This window comes from Bos mutus, chromosome 4 (genome assembly GCF_027580195.1).
Source record: "Bos mutus isolate GX-2022 chromosome 4, NWIPB_WYAK_1.1, whole genome shotgun sequence".
Taxonomy (NCBI): Eukaryota; Metazoa; Chordata; class Mammalia; order Artiodactyla; family Bovidae; genus Bos; species Bos mutus.
Window position 1 is genome coordinate 58,281,100 of NC_091620.1, and position 19,117 is coordinate 58,300,216.

The 19,117-nt window shown below is 37.3% G+C and overlaps 1 protein-coding gene across 7 annotated transcripts in view; it reads left to right on the top strand.

The window, feature by feature from the left end:
• Positions 1-19,117, top strand: part of ANLN (anillin, actin binding protein) — a 60,883-nt gene that overhangs the window by 19,008 nt on the left and 22,758 nt on the right. For 4 of the 7 annotated variants that reach the window (XM_070369535.1, XM_005889099.3, XM_070369530.1 and 1 more), the window contains exons 6-20: positions 144-334; positions 617-724; positions 5,664-5,787; positions 9,392-9,502; positions 10,505-10,743; positions 11,422-11,567; positions 12,889-13,036; positions 13,927-14,062; positions 14,665-14,847; positions 15,815-15,941; positions 16,579-16,627; positions 16,720-16,776; positions 17,585-17,623; positions 18,030-18,051; positions 18,971-19,074. In XM_070369535.1, the coding sequence (XP_070225636.1) occupies positions 144-334; positions 617-724; positions 5,664-5,787; positions 9,392-9,502; positions 10,505-10,743; positions 11,422-11,567; positions 12,889-13,036; positions 13,927-14,062; positions 14,665-14,847; positions 15,815-15,941; positions 16,579-16,627; positions 16,720-16,776; positions 17,585-17,623; positions 18,030-18,051; positions 18,971-19,074 (1,784 nt within the window). The remainder of the gene's footprint in view (positions 1-143; positions 335-616; positions 725-5,663; positions 5,788-9,391; positions 9,503-10,504; positions 10,744-11,421; positions 11,568-12,888; positions 13,037-13,926; positions 14,063-14,664; positions 14,848-15,814; positions 15,942-16,578; positions 16,628-16,719; positions 16,777-17,584; positions 17,624-18,029; positions 18,052-18,970; positions 19,075-19,117) is intronic. The other 3 variants (XM_070369532.1, XM_070369534.1, XM_070369531.1) reach the window with 2 other exon arrangements.

Here is a 19,117-nt window from a genome sequence, read left to right on the forward strand (position 1 = left end):
TTTTCCTACTGTTTTCTTTCTGAATGAATATTCCTAGTAGAATAAAAGCATTTTGGAGCTGAACTGGATTTAGAACATTTCCCATAGAAATCATAATTGTTATTTATTCTAAGTAGCCTCTAAAATGTGTGTATTTTCTTTAGGAGGATCAGGAATTAAGCCTTTTCTGGAACGCTTTGGAGAGCGTTGTCAAGAACATAGCAAAGAAAGTCCAGCTCGTAGTACACCCCATAGGACTCCCATTATCACGCCAAATACAAAGGCCATACAAGAAAGATTATTCAGGCAAAACGCGTCTTCATCTACTACTCACCTAGCACAGCAACTCAAGCAGGTATATCTTACTGTGTTTAACATTATTCATTACGTAGCCTCAGCATAGGACCTAGATGTCAAATTCTGATGCCAGTCTTTATGACTGAGATGAATAGCATCTTGATTCTCTGTATCACTTATTTCAAATTAAAAGTGTTGTTGTCTTATATTCCATGTATATTATGAATTTTTTAATCTTAAAAATGAAGAGAAAAAAAATGAGAAGCAAAGTTAGTAGTATTTGGATATTATTAAACGTACTTTTGGCTCTTGTGTAAAATAAAGATTTTGATGGTTTTAGGAACGTCAAAAAGAACTAGCATGTCTTCGTAGCCGATTTGACAAGGGCAATTTATGGAGTGCAGAAAAAGGCGAAAACTCAAAAAGCAAACAACTAGAAACCAAACAGGTAACATAAACAAGAACTGGGATTTAACTTGTAGTTCTGTATTGTAAAATAGTTCTCTATACAGTTTCTTGTTCTGATTAACTATGCTGCTTTCCATTCATAAACTCTTTAAATGTTCATACCAACTTGGCTTTTCTCTTGTGATATTTTGCCATTTAATGGAACTTCTAACCATGTTTATGATGACCTACTTAAAATCAAATTTAAAAAGTATTCTCACCTTCAACTGATTTCAGATTCCTTTTGACATTCTATTTAGATGTTGATTTTCAAATGTTTCTCAGAATCTACTTTTATCAGTAATGATTATATATCTCTCCTCAAATATCATACATTTATACTACCTGTAATCGTTTTAGTCACCAAATGCCTCCCAGATTTCTTTTTGCTTATATTGTTCTACGTGCTAAGTCGCTTCAGTCATATCCGACTCTTTTTGAGCCTGTGAACCGTAGCCCACCAGGCTCCTCTGTCCATGGGATTCTCCAGGCAAGAATATTGGAGTGGGTTGCCATGCCCTCCTCCAGGGGATTTTCCTGACCCAGGGATTGAACCCACATCTCTTATGTCTCCTGCATTGGCAGGCAGGTTCTTTACCATCAGTGCCACCTGGGAAGCCTCTTACCCATACTACTTCTCATAGTATAATTTCATGGATAAGCCTTCAGCAAAATTCCTACTGTGTTAAACTCTCTTCTATTTCATCTACATGCCTATTGTGTACAAAAATACTATGTTAGGAGATAAATATGCGTATATATTACTTGTAATTTTATTAAATATGATTGATATACAGCACTGTATAAGTTTAAGGTATACAGCATAATGACTGACATTATGAAATGATGACCCCAATAAATTTAGTGACTCTCCATCATCTCAGATATAAAATTAAAGAAGGAAATAAAACATATTTTCCTTGTGATGTGAACTCTTAGGATTTACTCTTTCATATTTAATTTAACAGTAGTGTTAATTATGTTAATCATGTTGTACATTATACCTCTAGTACTCATTTGTCTTATAACTGGAAGTTTGTACCTTTTGACCACCTTCATCTAATTCCACATCTCCCTCCCACCTCCTCTGGTAACCACAAAGCTGATCTTTTTCCCTATGAATTTGTTTGGTTTTTGAAGTATAATTGACCGACAGTACTATGCTAGTTCCCACACAATATAGTGATTCATTATTTCTATAGATTACAAAATGGTCATTTTGTTAAGTCTAGTTACTCTTTGTCACCATACAAAGGTATTACTTTATTATTGACTATATTCCCCGTGCTGTACATTTCATCCCTGTAACCCATTTATTTTGTAACTGGAAGTTGTACATCTTACTTTCCCTGTGTTAGGTTACATTTTTAAGCTAAAAATAATAGAATTACATTTAACATGGATACCAGTAGAAATAGAATAATACATTTAACCATATTCTTTGAGAAGGATCTATTTGATTTTATTTTTTTACCAGTTCCCTTGCTTAACAAATCATGCTTCCCAAAGTTCTGATCTCTTTTTTTTTTTTTTTTTCTCACTTGTCCTGGAACATCTCTTTCCCATCCTCATATCTAGCTTCAGCCAATCACAGAAATGCTGATGATGCTTGGCTGCGCTGCCCTCACCTCTCTCTTGAACTCTAGTCGAGCTTTGGTTGACTGGAAGAGCTTTCTTTGCTGGAGTATCTTCCCCAGATAGTCTCTGTCTTCACTTAGGGCTTTACTGTATACTTCCTCATCTAAAACAATCCGGTAGTTCTTCCTTGGCTCCTTCCTTTTGTTAGTGTCTTTCTTCCCACTGGCCTCTAGCACATATTATGCATAAATACACACACATCCAGTGATACGTTTTCTAAATATGTTGCCAAGCTGCCTTGACCTCTGTATTTTCCTCTGCCATTGCCTTTACCCTCGCATGAGCATCTTGCTTTTAGTCTGGCTAGTCTCCAGTCCACTGCTAACCCACTGCTGCCAGAAAAATATTTCCAAGAGGCAGATAAGCATGTATTCCTTTGCTTAAAATCCTGGAGAGCTTCCCATAGCCGTCATCAGAAGAGTGTCTAAAGTGCTGTATTTGATAGCTAGAATCATTCAGAAACCTGACTTCTCTTCACTGCTCCTCTGCATGTGTGCTTCAGCCCTGTCATGCAGACTATTTGCAGTTTCTTGAGTGTGCCCATGTTTTCAGATCTGTTTGTCTTTGCTTTGCTAGTCCCCCTGGGTGAAGTATCTCTGTGATGAGCTGCTTCATTAAGAATAGGTCAAACTTTAATTACCTTTGGAAATTTTTACTTGGTCCTTTCCCCAGTTCCCCTCCCTCCTTGTTTGGGTCCATGCCATCCTGTTTTTACCTCACTAGAATATTTATTTTCCTGTAAGTGTTTTAACTTTGCTTTCCAGCACTGTATGAGAGCCACATTCTTTTCTATCTGTGTTCTTAGGCCTTGGCTCATAGTAGGAACTCAGTAAATTTGTCTTTGGAGGAAGTTCAGTTCAGTGCAGTCGCTCAGTCATGCCCGACTCTGCAACCCCATGGACTGCAGCACACAAGGCTTCCCTGTCCATCGACAACTGGAGCTTACTCAAACTCATGTCTATTGAGTCGGTGATGCCATCCAACCATCTCATCCTCTGTTGTCCCCTTCTCCTTCTGCCTTCAATCTTTCCCAGCATCAGGGTCTTTTCAAATGAGTCAGTTCTTCACATCAGGTGGCCAAAGTTTCAGCTTCAGCATCAGTCCTTCCAATGAATATTCAGGACTGATTTCCTTTAGGAGGAAGAAATGAATGGGCTAATCCTTCCCACTAGCATTTGTTGTTCAGTCGTCCATTGAGTCAGTGATGTCATCCAATCATCTCATCCTCTATTGCCCCCTTCTCCTGTGCTCAGTCTTTCCCAGCATCAGGGTCTTTTCCAATGAATCAGCTCTTTGCATCAGGTGGCCATAATATTGGAGCTTCAGCATCAGTCCTTCTAAAGAATATTCAGAGTTGATTTCCTTTAGGATTGACTGGTTTGATCTTCTTGCTTTCCAAGGGACTCTTGAGAGTCTTATTACAGCACCATAGTTCGAAAGCATCGGTTCTTCTACGCTCAGCCTTCTTTATCGTCCAGCTCTCACATCTGTACATGGCTACTGGAAAAACCATAGCTTTGACTATATGGACCTTTGTTGGCAAAAAGATGTCTCTGCTTTTTAATATGCTGTCTAGGTTTGTCATAGTTTTTCTTCAAGGAGCAAGCTGGAAAAACCATCACTTTGACTCGACGGACCTTTGTCGGAAAAGTAATGTCTCTGCTTTTTAATATGCTGTCTAGGTTTGTCATAGTTTTTCTTCAAGGAGCAAGCTGGAAAAACCATTACTTTGACTAGACAGACCTTTGTCGGAAAAGTAATATCTCTGCTTTTTAATATTCTGTCTAGGTTTGTCATAGTTTTTCTTCCAAGGAGCAAACGTCTTTTAATTTCATGGCTGCAGTCACCGTCCACAGTGATTTTAGAGCCCACAGAAATAAAATCTGCCACTAATTCCATTTTTTCTGCATTTAAATTTCCCATGAAGTGGTGGGGCCAAGATGCCATGATCATAACAAAAGCAACTCTTTAAATCTCCCTTCTCTTCCCTTTCTTTGCCTCCTTTTCATCTAGACTCTTCCAAAGGAGTATCTCTATTGTATCTTGCAGTTTTTCTCTTCTTCTTTCTTGATCTCTCCACTCATGCTCTCACCACTACCTTTATCAAATTCACCAATGATCTTCAGAATCACTTTTCTAGTGTTTAACTTGACCTGTTAGCAGCAGTTGACTTTGTGAATCACTCCCTTTTGTCTGAAGCACCTTCTTCACTTGGTTGCCAGTATGTTACAGTCTCATGGTTTTCCTTTTCTTTCTCTAGAAAATACAGAGCAACAGATCTTTAAAGTTTTTGTGTTAAATGATTCCTAAAAAATCTGTGGACTCCTTCCCTAGATAGTTGTACATATGCATTTAAAGAAAATTCTGAACACAGTATTGGGAGAGTTCAAGGGTCTTCCCACTTCAGAATTCATCTGTGGTACCCATAGAAAAAGCAACCTAAGTGATGGGAAGAGAAAGCAGTTGAGTGTGATGTAACTAAAGTCAAGGGAAGAAGGAGCCTTTCAGAAGGAAGGAGTGGTCAGTATTGTCACGTGTTTGTTGTAAATGTGGACTGAACCGAGATCACAGTAAGGAGCTTGTTGTGACTTGGCAGAACCTTTTGGTGAAGTGGTGAGGGTAGGAGGCAGGTAGTGGGTGAAGAGTAGAGTCCATTAGTATAGGCAGTCCCAGAAGTTTGTCTCTAAAGGGCAGGGAGCAAAGATATGGTGGCTGAAAAGGGATGTGGAAGTATATAGTTTTAGCTTGTATTTGTTTTGTTCTTCTTGAGGAGACTTAGTTATTTTTTCCTCTTATTTGCCTTTCACTTGAATTGGTTTATCTAAAGCTGAACTCTGATGTGAATTTTCATTCTCTCTTGCCTGCTGCTGCTGCTAAGTCACTTCAGTCATGTCTGACTCTGTGCGACCCCATAGACGGCAGCCCACCAGGCTCCCCCGTCCCTGGGATTCTCCAGGCAAGAACACTGGAGTGGGTTGCCATTTCCTTTTCCAATGCAGGAAAGTGAAAAGTAAAAGTGAAGTCGCTCAGTCGTGTCCAACTCCTAGCGAACCCATGGACTGCAGCCTACCAGGCTCCTCCATTGCCTAGTGGTCTCTAAAAAAAATTATGTACTGTGAATTATCAGGAGTATGAACTAGTGTTCTAAACATGGCTGGACCTTCTCAACATTCATTTTCTGTTTTGTTCTGAGGAAGTTTATTTCTAACAATGACTCTTATTTGTTTCATTTAATAACATGTAAAAAGACAAGATTTATAGTTTTGAGAAATAAAATTTACATTTTCATTTGCTTTTTGCAGGAAATTCACTGTCAGAGCACTCCCCTCAAAAAACAAGTTGATCCAAGTACCCCATCACTTACAGTAACAGAAAAGGTGACAGAAAATCAGACACCAGCAAACCCTTCTAGTAGAGAAACTTCAGGTAAGCATTTTCTATTTCTATTTCACTTAAAATGTCAGTTTCAGTCTACCATAATTTTGGAAGCAGCAGAAATGCTGTTCTAGTGTAAAAAGACAAATTAATTTTTTTGTTTGTTTCTAGCCGTGCTATATGCTTCTTCCTTAGTTTTCTTTCCAGAGTGAGAACTCATACTCTTAATGAGAGTATAAATTTACTATAAATATTTTTTTGAGAAAAACTTAGTAGTATCTATTGAATTGTAAAGTGTGTGTATTCCTTATTCAACTTCTTTGCAAGTGTTTCTGTAAGTTGAATTCTTAGAACTAGTGTGCAATGGATGTATGTACAAATTTATTAGTTGTTGCATCTTTTGTAATAGTGGTAAGATTTAAATAACTTAAATGCCCATCAGTAGAAGACTGTAAATAAATTGTGCTAAATCCATGTAATTGAGTATTATGTAGCTGTTTAAAAAAAGTAAGGCGTATGTAGTGACATTTAATATATCATAGACAATAATTCACCATCTTAACAGTTTTTAAGTATGCAGTTCAGTAGTATATTCACATTGTTGAGGAACTTTCATCAGGCAAAACTAAAACTATATCCATTAAACAACAACTCCCCTTTCCCCCTCTTCAGCCTTTGGTCACCAGCATTCTACTTTCTGTTTCTGTCAATTTGACTGCCTTAGATAGCTCATATAAGTGCAGTCATATGGTATCTGTATTTTTGTGACTGGCATATTTAATTTAACATAATGTCCCAGGGTTCATCCATGTTGACATGTCATATGTCAAGTGTGTGACATGATTATTTTCCTTTTTAAGGCTGAATAATATTTTCTTGTGTATATATACCATATTTTGTTTATCTATTATCCATTGATGGACATGTGGATTGTTTCTACTTCTTAGCTGTCGTGGGTAGTGGTGTTATGAACATGGGTGTGCAAATATCTCTTTGAGACCCTGCTTTTAATTCTTGTGGCTATATACCCAGAAGTGGAATTGCTTGATCATATAGTAGTTCTACTTTTAATATTTCTGAGGCACTGTTATACTGGTTTCCACATTGGTTACATTATTACATCCTGGTCACACAGTGTTGTCACCAGTGCATGCGGGTTCCGATTTCTCCTCACTCTCGTCAACACTTGATATTTTTTGTGTGTTCTTGATAGTAGGCATCCTAATAGGTATGAGTTGTTAGCTCATTGTGATTTTGATTAACATTTCTCCTGTGATTGGTGATGTTGAGCATCTTTTCATATGCTGGTTGGCCATTCGTATATCATCTTTGGAGAAATGTCTGTTCATATCCTTTGCCCATTTTTTAAATCAGGTTGATTTTTTTGAGTTGTAGGAGTCCTTTTTATATTCTTAATACTAACTTCTTAGATATATGATTTGCAGATATTTTCTTGAATTCAGTAGGTTGATTTTTCACTCTGTTGACTGTTCTTTGATATATAAACATTTTTTTAATTGATGTGTAGTTGTGAAAGTGCTGGACTCAATATGCCAGCAAATTTGGAAAACTCACCAGTGGCCACAGGACTGGAAAAGGTCAGTTTTCTTTCCAATCCCAAAGAAAGGCAATGCCAAAGAATGCTCAAACTACTGGATAATTGCACACATCTCACACGCTAGTACAGTAATGCTCAAAATTCTCCAAGCCAGGCTTCAGCAATATGTGAACCATGAACTTCCTGATGTTCAAGCTGGTTTTAGAAAAGGCAGAGGAACCAGAGATCAAATTGCCAACATCCGCTGGATCATCGAAAAAGCAAGAGAGTTTCAGAAAAACATCTATTTCTGCTTTATTGACTATGCCAAAACCTTTGACTGTGTGGATCACAATAAACTGTGGAAAATTCTGAAAGAGATGGGAATACCAGACCACTTGACCTACCTCTTGAGAAACCTATATGCAGGTCAGGAAGCAACAGTTAGAACTGGACATGAAACAACAGACTGGTTCCAAATAGGAAAAGGAGTACGTCAAGGCTGTATACTGTCACCCTGCTTATTTAACTTCTATGCAGAGTACATCATGAGAAACGCTGGGCTGGAAGAAGCACAGGCTGGAATCAAGATTGCCGGGAGAAATATCAATAATCTCAGATATGCAGATGACACCACCCTTATGGCAGAAAGTGAAGAGGAACTAAAAAGCCTCTTGTTGAAAGTGAAAGAGAGGAGTGAAAAAGTTGGCTTAAAACTCAACATTCAGAAAATTAAGATCATGGCATCCGGTCCCATCACTTCATGGGATATAGATGGGAAAACAGTGGAAACAGTGTCAGAATTTTTTTGGCTCCAAAATCACTGCAGATGGTGATTGCAGCCATGAAATTAAAATACGCTTACTCCTTGGAAGGAAAGTTATGACCAACCTAGATAGCATGTTAAAAAGCAAAGATATTACTTTGCCAACAAAGGTCCATCTAGTCAAGGCTATAGTTTTTCTAGTGGTCACATATGGATGTGAGAGTTGGACTGTGAAGAAAGCTGAGCACTGAAGAATTGATGCTTTTGAACTGTGGTGTTGGAGAAGACTCTTGAGAGTCCCTTGGACTGCAAGGAGATCCAACCAGTCCATGGAGATCAGTCCTGGGTGTTCATTGGAAGGACTGATACTAAAGCTGAAACTCCAGTACTTTGGCCACCTCATGCGAAGAGCTGACTCATTGGAAAAGACTCTGATGCTGGGAGGGATTGGGGGCAGGAGGAGAAGGGGACGACAGAGGATGAGATGGCTGGATGGCATCACCGACTGGATGGACATGAGTTTGAGTAAACTTCGGGAGTTGGTGATGGATGGGGAGGCCTGGTGTGCTGCGATTCATGGGGTCGCGAAGAGTCGGATACGACTGGGTGACTGAACTGAATTGAACTAACTGATTTACAATATTATCTTAGTTTCAGGTGTACAGTGATTAAACATTTTTATAGATTATACTCCATTTGAGTTATTATAAAATATTGTTCCATGTGTTTACTGTGCCCTGCTTGCCACAAAAGTTTTTCAGTTTGATATAGTCCCATTGTCTATTTTTGCTTTTGCTGTCTGTGCTTTTTGTGTTATACACAGGAAATCACCAAATCCAGTGTCATAAAGCTTTCCCTCTGTTTTCTTCTGGGAGTTTTGTAGTTTTGAATCTTATTAGGTCTTTAATCTATTTTTAGTTGACTTTTGTATATGGCATCAGATAAAAGTCTAACTTAATTCCTTGGATGTAGCTATCCAGTTTTTCTAACATTATCCTTTCTTCATTGAATTATCATGGCAGCTTTGACCATATATTTGAAATTTTCTTTTTGGGCTCTCTATTCTTTCCCATTTGTCTATATGTCTATCTTTATGTTGGTACCATACTGTATTGATTATTATAGCTTTATAATATATTTTGAAATGAGGAAATGTCAGTCTTTTAACTTTGTTCTCTTTCAAAATTGTTTTAGATATTCAGAGGTTCTGAAGTTCCGTACGAATTTTAGGACAGACTTTCCATTTCTCCAAAAAGCTCTGTTGGGATTTTGATAGGAATTGCATTAAGAGTCTTTTACTGAACAATTCTAAGTTTTTATATATATTCAAATTGTTTTTCCTATTTTTTTAGATTTTACTGAATGTGAAATGACTAAGTCTAGCCCTTTGAAAATAACACTGTTTTTAGAAGAGGACAAATCCTTAAAAGTGACATCAGAACCAAAGGTTGAACAGCAGACTGGTTGGTTTTCATTGTTTTTATTCTTTGTTTCTTATTAACTCTGGATATGCTAGGAGAATTAGTATTCTCATATTCAAATATGTAGAGTTCTATATTTCAAAATATTTTATGATTTTATAATCCCCTTTTTAAAAAAAATAGGAAATATTCTTGCTTTTGCAAAATACGGTACTGTTAACAGTTATCTTTAGGTCCCATGCCCTGTGAAAATGTGATTAAGGCTGTCACTTCGTTTCACAGGGAAAGGAAATGTGCTACCCTTCCACACTCTGCATGTACAGTTGGGAGAAATCAGTGCCCTTGAAGTTTATTTGTGAACCCTGCCCTTATTTGTGATATTATTATTGTCCTGTTATTGACTACAGTGTGAAAAGACAGTTCTCAGCACGAGAAAGAGAATTATCTGAAAGAGTATTTTGTGTAAATCTGAAGCTTTGGCTATTATCTTGCAGTTTGAGTGCTTAATATTCTTAAACCTGTAGCACTGAATCAGCTTTTGATCGTTCCTACCTTCATTACTTCAGAGAAGGCAGTGGCACCCCACTCCAGTACTCTTGCCTGGAAAATCCCATGGGTGGAGGAGCCTGGTAGGCTGCAGTCCATGGGGTCGCTAAGAGTCGGACACGACTGAGCGACTTCACTTTCACTTTTCACTTTCATGCATTGGAGAAGGAAATGGCAACCCACTCCAGTGTTCTTGCCTGGAGAATCCCAGGGACGGGGGAGCCTGGTGGGCTGCCGTCTCTGGAGTTGCACAGAGTCGGACACGACTGAAGCGACTTAGCAGCAGCAGCAGCAGCAAACTTCATTACTTAGAAAATGTTATTGGAACATTATAGCAGTATTCTGTTTCTTTTTGTTTTGTTTGTATAGGAGGTACATTTTGGGGCTTTTTTCCCCCCCTATTTATTGAGTAAGCATATGAATGTTAAGTCTTCTCTGTTATCCCTTTAATTCCAAAAGGTCTGAATCACAGTGTTCACCTATTGAAATGTTTTTCAGAAGTGGTACGTGAAATTGAGATGAGCGTGGATGATGATGATGATATCAATAGTTCAAAAGTAATTAATGACATCTTCAGTGATGTCCTAGAGGAAGGTGGACTAGATGTGGAAAAGAACCAAGAGGAGTTGGATCAAGCAGATGCAGAAAGCAGCGAAGAACAGGAAGATGCACTAAATATTTCCTCGATGTCTTTGCTTACTCCATTAGCACAGACAGTTGGTGTGGTAAGTCCAGAGGTAAGACAGGACTAAATGTAAATAGGCCCAGGACATAAAGAAACTAAGTAGAATTAGCATCTCTTTTTGTTTTAGTTGGTACCTGGGGATTTGGCATGCTATAGCCAGGGATATTTTGCAAACTTGATGTTAACTCTCTTAGAAGAGAGTTTAAAACTCTTCATTGGTTTCCTGTTGGCATCAGATGAAATCCAAACTGTAACATGGCTTAAAAAGCAAGCTACTTGGGCTCACATCCTGGCTCTGCCATGTACTGGTGTTTACTGGTCAGGTTATTTAAACTTTTTGTCACAATTAAATGTTAAATTAGGTTAAAACCAGTACCTCCATCATGGAGTTGAAGTGCATATTAAATTGTATTAGAATATCAGTATTTAGCACAAGACAGATAAATAACATTTATTAGCTGTCACTCTGAACTGAATAACTACAGCTTTTTTGGAAATTGATTCAATTAGAAATATTTTTTAAAAAAGAGTTACAAGTGTAGGCTTCAGCTGTCTATGAATTTTTATTCATATACTTTTTAGGAACATAGTTTGTCTTGTTTTTATAATGAATCGGTCAACATATTGGATATTTATTTTCTAGTAATAGAGAAGGCATTCTATTCCTCAGATTTCTCATTTAGAATCAATGTCATCCATAAAATCTAATATCTGATGTGCCTTCCTACAGAGTTTAGTTTCTTCACCTAGATGGGAAGTGAAAGACACCAGCATCAGTGATGAAAGTCCAAAGCCAGGAAAATTCCAAAGAACCCGTGTCCCTCGAGCTGAGTCTGGTGATAGCATTGGTTCTGAAGATCATGATCTTCCTTATAGGTGAGAATATCTTGGAAGACATTCAGTCACTAAGGGTCATCAGATCAGATCAGTCGCTCAGTTGTGTCCGACTCTTTGCGACCCCATGAATCGCAGCACGCCAGGCCTCCCTGTCCATCACCAACTCCCGGAGTTCACTGAGACTCACGTCCATCGAGTCAGCGATGTCATCCAGCCATCTCATCCTCTGTCGTCCCCTTCTCCTCCTGCCCCCAATCCCTCCCAGCATCAGAGTCTTCTCCAATGAGTCAGCTCTTCGCATGAGGTGGCCAAAGTACTGGACTTTCAGCTTTAGCATCATTCCTTCCAAAGAAATCCCAGGGCTGATCTCCTTCAGAATGGACTGGTTGGATCTCCTTGCAGTCCAAGGGACTCTCAAGAGTCTTCTCCAACACCACAGTTCAAAGGCATCAATTCTTCGGCGCTCAGCCTTCTTCACACAGTCCAACTCTCACATCCATACATGACCACAGGAAAAACCATAGCCTTGACTAGACGGACCTTTGTTGGCAAAGTAATGTCTCTGCTTTTGAATATGCTATCTAGGTTGGTCATAACTTTCCTTCCAAGGAGTAAGCGTCTTTTAATTTCATGGCTGCAGTCACCATCTGCAGTGATTTTGGAGCCCAGAAAAATAAAGTCTGACACTGTTTCCACTGTTTCCCCATCTATTTCCCATGAAGTGATGGGACCGGATGCCATGATCTTCGATTTTTGAATGTTGAGCTTTAAGCCAACTTTTTCACTCTCCGCTTTCACTTTCATCAAGAGGCTTTTGAGTTCCTCTTCACTTTCTGCCATAAGGGTGGTGTCATCTGCATATCTGAGGTTATTGATATTTCTCCCGGCAATCTTGATTCCAGTTTGTGTTTCTTCCAGTCCACATTTCTCATGATGTACTCTGCATATAAGTTAAATAAACAGGGTGACAATATACAGCCTTGACAAACTCCTTTTCCTATTTGGAACCAGTCTGTTGTTCCACGTCCAGTTCTAACTGTTGCTTCCTGACCTGCATATAGGTTTCTCAAGAGGCAGATTAGGTGGTCTGGTATTCCCATCTCTTTCAGAATTTTCCACAGTTTATCATGGTTTAGGTTAAAATAAGAAGTCTTGTTATTTATACTTATAATGTTATTAATGTTAATCTTCATAAAACTTTGAAATAGCTTTGGTCACCTTCTTTCACCCAGTGGCATTTTCCATTCTAGTGAAGTGTTCTGCCAATACTTTGCAATATTAGACTCTGCTGATACATTCAATAAAGCATAGTGCTTAGTGTGTTGCTGGATTCTTAAAGACTATAACTTATTTCCTGAAGCATCGATGCATATAGATCTCAAAGAGTCAAAGAAACGGACCGTCCTTCGATAAAGCAAGTGATTGTTCGGAAGGAAGATGTTACTTCAAAATTGGAAGAAAAAAAGAATGGTTTTCCTTGTCAGGTTAACATCAAACAGAAGATGCAGGTATGTGCTTCACTGGAAAGGGGGTTTGGAATGTTAACACCTTGAGACTGTGAGCTTCTTGAGGACGAGGACCCTGTCTTATTCATCTCTATCCAGGACTAGGATAGTCTCTGGCTTGCAGGGCCTCAGGAACTGTGTCCTGAATTCAGTCTGAGAAAAGTCCTCTTTACTGGAAAAGTTGGAAGCTTGTTTGATATTACTGAAATATTTACTTTTAAGAATGTTTGTCATATGCAAATGAACTTATCTATGAAGAAGAAACTGACTCAGGTATAGAGAACAGACTTGTGGATGCCAAGTGAGGGACGAGGGGGAGGAATGGATTGGGAGTTTGATTAGCAGATGCAAACTGTTACACATAGAGGGATAAACAGCCAAGTCCTACTGTATAGCATGCATGCTTGCTCAGTAGCTTCGGTTGTATCCCACTCTTTGTGACCCCATGGACCACAGTCCACCAGACTGCTCTGTCCCTGGGATTCTCTAGGCAAGAATACTGGAGTGGGTTGCCATTTCCTCCTCCAGGGGAACTCCTGACCCAGGAATCGAACCCACATCTCTTATGTCTCCTGCATTGGCAGGCTGCTTCTTTACCACTGGCATCACCTGGGAAGCCCTGAGTGGTGTAGCATAGAGAACTATATTCAGTATGATATATTGTATAGCACAGAGAACTATAGTTAATATCCTATGATAAGCCATAATGAAAAAGATATGTTAAATGTTTTTGGTGCATAGTCTAGAAACTTGAACAGTGAAACTACCATTTTGACTTTCCTCTCTGGAGATTTTAGAAATTACCTAATTGGATAAATTATAAATAAAGCTTAAATAAAGTAAAAATCATGATTCAATGTGAATTTTTTTTCTCCTCTCATTGGTTTCACTAGGAACTCAATAATGAAATAAATTTGCAGCAGACAGTGATCTATCAGGCTAGCCAGGCTCTTAACTGTTGTGTTGATGAAGAACATGGAAAAGGGTCACTGGAAGAAGCTGAGGCAGAAAGACTTCTTCTAATAGCAAGTATGTGTGTTATACCCAAAACAATTCCAACACAGTTTCACACCAGGAAAAGCTCATTTTGTCTAGTATATTCAGAAATTTCTAATTCTAGAGAAAGGGCTTTTTTTGATAAGTCTGTTTCAGCTGATCTGTTTTTAATTTTTTTTTTAATGTGGTTTGTGAAAACTTTGCATGTAAAATAAGGCGTAGTTTACATGAAAGGGTGAAAGAATCTGGAGTGCATCTGAAGAAATGTTGTAGAGTGTGCTGATAATGAATATATGAGTATATTTATACACACACACTATCTCTGTATGTGTAGCTAAAAACAAGTATATGAATTTTGTTGTGTGTGTATGTATGATGAAGGATGACAGGGCACGTTAGGATGGAGAAATTAACCATACAAGAGAACTGACCAAAAGTTGGAATATTGAGCAAAAACTGGAGTGATCAAGGTTTTGCCTAACTACCTATCGCCTGTTTATATAAAGGAAGAGTTACTGATTTTGTCTTTGGTGTTGTGTACAGTTGCCACATGAGTGCATTTTCTTGCACTGGCTTCATTTAGAAACAATTGCAGTTTTAATATTTGAAATATTAACTTACATATTTCTATATAGCTGAGAAGAGAACACTTTTGATTGATGAGTTGAATAAATTGAAGAATGAAGGGCCTCAGAGGAAGAATAAGGCTGGTCCCATATCCCAAAGTGAATTTGTCCCTTCCAGAGGATCAATTACTTTGTCAGAAATCCGCTTGCCTCTAAAAGCAGATTTTGTCTGCAGTACAGCTCAGAAACCAGGTATGGTGATCTTTATTTTGTCACTTCCAGATCATATGTTAAATTATGAACGTCACCTAGGTTGGAATCGTGCAAATGGGAACAAGTAGAGCATCCGAAAAGAAGCAAGACTTGCATATCTTAAGCCTTGAGTTCCTTTTCTGTAAATATGTATCTAAAAATAACCAAGGAAAATTTTCATATATGATCTTACTGATTACAGAATAACACAAATGGCTCTAACTGAAAGTAGGGCTTGTTAAACATAATACTGAACATAAATTATCAAGGCGAGTTATTCTGATACAACAGACCATTTCACATTCATTAATTTTTTTGTGGAAAGTATTTGGCATCTAAAATAACTTATTTTACTTACTCTGTTCTATTTAAAATTCACTCCATTATGGAAATCTGTTGTTTGAATCCTGAATTACTGATTGTGGGAGTTAAGAGCATGATAGTATAGATATGTCTATTGAAATTTTATTTCGTTTAACCCTCTAGATTGAGTAAACTTTTCTAAGCTATATATTCTACTTAAAATGATATTAAAACAAGGTGGATAAAGGAGGTTATGGCACTGGTATCTGAAAAATAGGACAAGGTGGTAACTTTCACAGAAATATAGTGTTTTAATTTCAGTTTTGAAATAACAAGCCAGAATATACCCTTTTGAGTTATATACTATTAGCTGAAGAATTTCAGGTCAATAGGTAAAATTTAAAGTCAGCAGAAATTGAGGAATGTGTAGTGAAGTTTTTTCAGTTCACATAATAGGAAGATATCTTGATGATGCTATTCCAGGTATATGTCTGTCCGCTTATGTCTTGTCTTTTTGTGTGTGGGAAGTTGACTTTAGGAAGTTTTAAATAAATTTTATATAAATCAGTTGCAGTGTTACTTTAGTCATTTGATCTTCCAGAATGCCGATTAGCTAAATCTGATTCTGCTTGTGCTTATTAGATAATGTAATTATTTCTTGCAGATGCAGCAAATTACTATTTCTTAATTATACTAAAAGCAGGAGCTGAAAATATGGTAGCCACACCATTAGCAAGTACTTCAACTTCTCTTAACGGTGATGCTCTAACATTCACTACTACATTTACTCTGTAAGTAAATTAGGTTTTTGGTGGTTGAAACATGTTTTTCTTTTAATAGAATTAATATAGTCTAAGCATACAGATAGAATTCATAATCTTTGAACTGTAATCTGTATGTTGTTTTTATATGGACAAATATCTCATTTTTCAATTTCTTTATTTAACTCTTATGTTTCTGATCTTCCATTGAGTAGCATATTTCTTCCATGTGTCTACAGGTATTTGATATTTTGAAGTGTTTTAACATATATATTTACTATACACACACATACGCACACATACAAAATCTGGACCATAATTTTTTAATATATGCTTTAAATCTATGAATGTACTTAACATTCAGTCTCTGTGTAAGACATTTGTATTTAGTGTTACAGATTTATTTTGAAAGTAGAGTCAAAATCCAATTTAGAAAAAAGTTATTTTTATTATTTAAGATCTTGAGTTGTAAAAACTGAAGAAAATGTTTGACTTGTATTACAGGGGAAAAATTGACTGTTCTTACTAATTTTTATATTCTTTAATAATTTATAACTATTGTCTTTAGTTTTAAAATATAGTGAATTCCTTTACTCTCTTGTAATTCTTGTAACAGTATTTATGGCATCATTTTTAATGGCATAATTTGGTATTTTTATTTTTCCAGGCAAGATGTGTCCAATGACTTTGAAATAAATATTGAAGTTTACAGCTTGGTAAACAGTTACAGCTTTCTAAAATTACTAATGGTGTGTTTTTCTTAAAGGAATCAGATTTTAAGTTAAATTCTGCTTTAATTTGTATGTAGGTACAAAGGAAAGATCCCTCAGGCCCTGATAAGAAGAAAAAAGCATACAAGTCAAAGGTGAGAATGAAAGAAACCCAGTAAAAATATAATCAGAAGTACGAGACATAATGTCAGTTAAAAATTATGTATATTTTTAAAGAATTATCAGGCTCTTGGGTCATTTTTATGCCTCAGATTTCTAGTTACTGCATTTATTAGATATGAATACTGAGAGTAAACTTACAGTGAGTGACCATAACCCTAATTATAAACTACTGATACACCCAGGCTAGAAATTCTATTTTCTCTATATCTGCTTGACAACTAACTTTATAATGTGCTATGCCTAGTTGCTCAGTTGTGTCTGACTCTTTGCAACCTCATGGACTGCAGCCTGCCAGGCTCCTTGGAATTCTCCAGGCAAGAATACTAGCATAGGTTGCTATGTGCTCCTCCAGGGGATCTTCCCAACTCTGGGATCAAACCCAAGTCTCCCACATTGCATGCAGATGCTTTATTGACTGATCCATCAGAGAATCTCTTTAAACTTTTCTCAGGCTTTTCCTCTGAACTTTTGTCTTACAAACTCCTGTAAGCAATACTTAAGAATGATGTGATTGCTATAGGCATATGGAATAGAAGCAACTTAGTTTCTGTCCTTCCTAGCCTTTGCTTTTTTGTTCTTTTTCTAAATCATCATTTAAAAAAATTTTATTTAGCTTTAATGAAAAAGGAATAACGGTATGGGGACAAACCTTAATAAAGGACTCAGGCAAAATGTATTGATATTGAAGAATTATTTTCTGTGTGGCAGAATCTCAAATTAGTTTTAAGTTCTGAACCGTAATGTTTAATAGGAACTATACTAAGTTATCTTTTTTTCTAGGCTATTACTCCTAAGCGACTTCTCACATCGGTAACCACTGTAAGTAGAATTTTCAAAAAATTGAAGTTCCTTGAAAAATCTTCACCTTCCACATATACTGCCCTCAATTTGGGAGACTTAAGTTCTATTCCTGGATTAGAAAGATCCCCTGGAGAAGGGAAAGGCTACCCACACCAGTATTCTTGCCTTGGGATTCCATAGATAGACGAGTCTGGCGAGCTATAGTCCATGGGGTCACAAAGAGTCAGACACAAGTGAGTAACTAAAACTAACCATTTCTACACCCTTAGCACTTTGGAAATCTTTAAAATATCCTAAAAGGAAAAAATAGTGTTTTCTAAAATGTAGTCCTTGCAGTGTTAAACAGTTTTGTACTTACTATTTAAATCTTTGTATCATATAAAGAAAATAACACGTTCTTCTTCACGCCTTTTTTTTTTTTTAGAAAAGCACCCTTCATTCTTCAGGTGAGTGGATCTTGAACTACTTGAAACACTAGAATAAGGAAAAAGAACTAAGCAATCGAATACTTATTTGTGTAACCCTCTTGATTTGTAAGTATCTACTTTAGTCTCCTTTGAATAATATTTTCTTAGTAACCTGTAAGATTACTAGCCAGAATAGTCTGCTGTCAGAAACCACCACAGGCCACCAAACTGCACATTATTCAGCCTCTAGCAGGCACTGCACATAGGATACCAGCCACTTTACAGCTGCAGCAAGTAGTATTACTCTTCACCACAGCTGCTCTTGTTCTGTAGATTTATTTTGTGCTGTTCACACTGTAGAGTTTAACTCTTTTAATTGTACTGATCATGACAATTGTATCATGTCAGAAAAACATCTTTCTAGTTCGCTGGGAACTGGGGTGCCAGGTAAGCCAGGAAAGACTTCCAGAGTAGTGTTAGGCCAAAATTTTCCAAAGAGGGTTAGGGTTGAGCTGGTTTCCCTCGTCTTTGGACTTTTGATCTCTGCTTCTTGGCACAAGAGAATAGCTGAGAAGAACCACGCAGATAAAGTCCTGCTGCTCGTTATGTTATCCTAGACTATAGCAGTAAAGTCCTTTCATGTCTCTTATAGGAAAGTTGCTTTTTACGCACATATTTTTAGGTTCTGTATCTTTAAAAACATCTGCCTCAAATGTTAAGGAGTGCTTGTACCTCATTTAAGTTAAATATAAATACTTAGCAGTTTACTTTCATTAGGGAACATGTTAATGTTTTAGTCCCCCTGCCTTGCCCCCCCATATTAGAAATAAAGGAAAATGAAGCAATTTTTTTTTTTTCCTGTGGCAGTTTAATTTCATTCTGTTAGGTGGGGTGAGCAATTGTTATTTTATATGTACCAAAGTCACTCTGAACTAAACTTCGTTTCATTTTTCTTTAGTTATGGCCAGTCTTAATGCTGTGCGGACCAGCAACTTTGCCCTTGTTGGATCTTACACTCTGTCATTATCTTCAGTAGGAAACACAAAATTTGCTCTGGACAGGGTAATCCAAATTTATTTATTTATTTACAGAAAAGTTAGGTCAA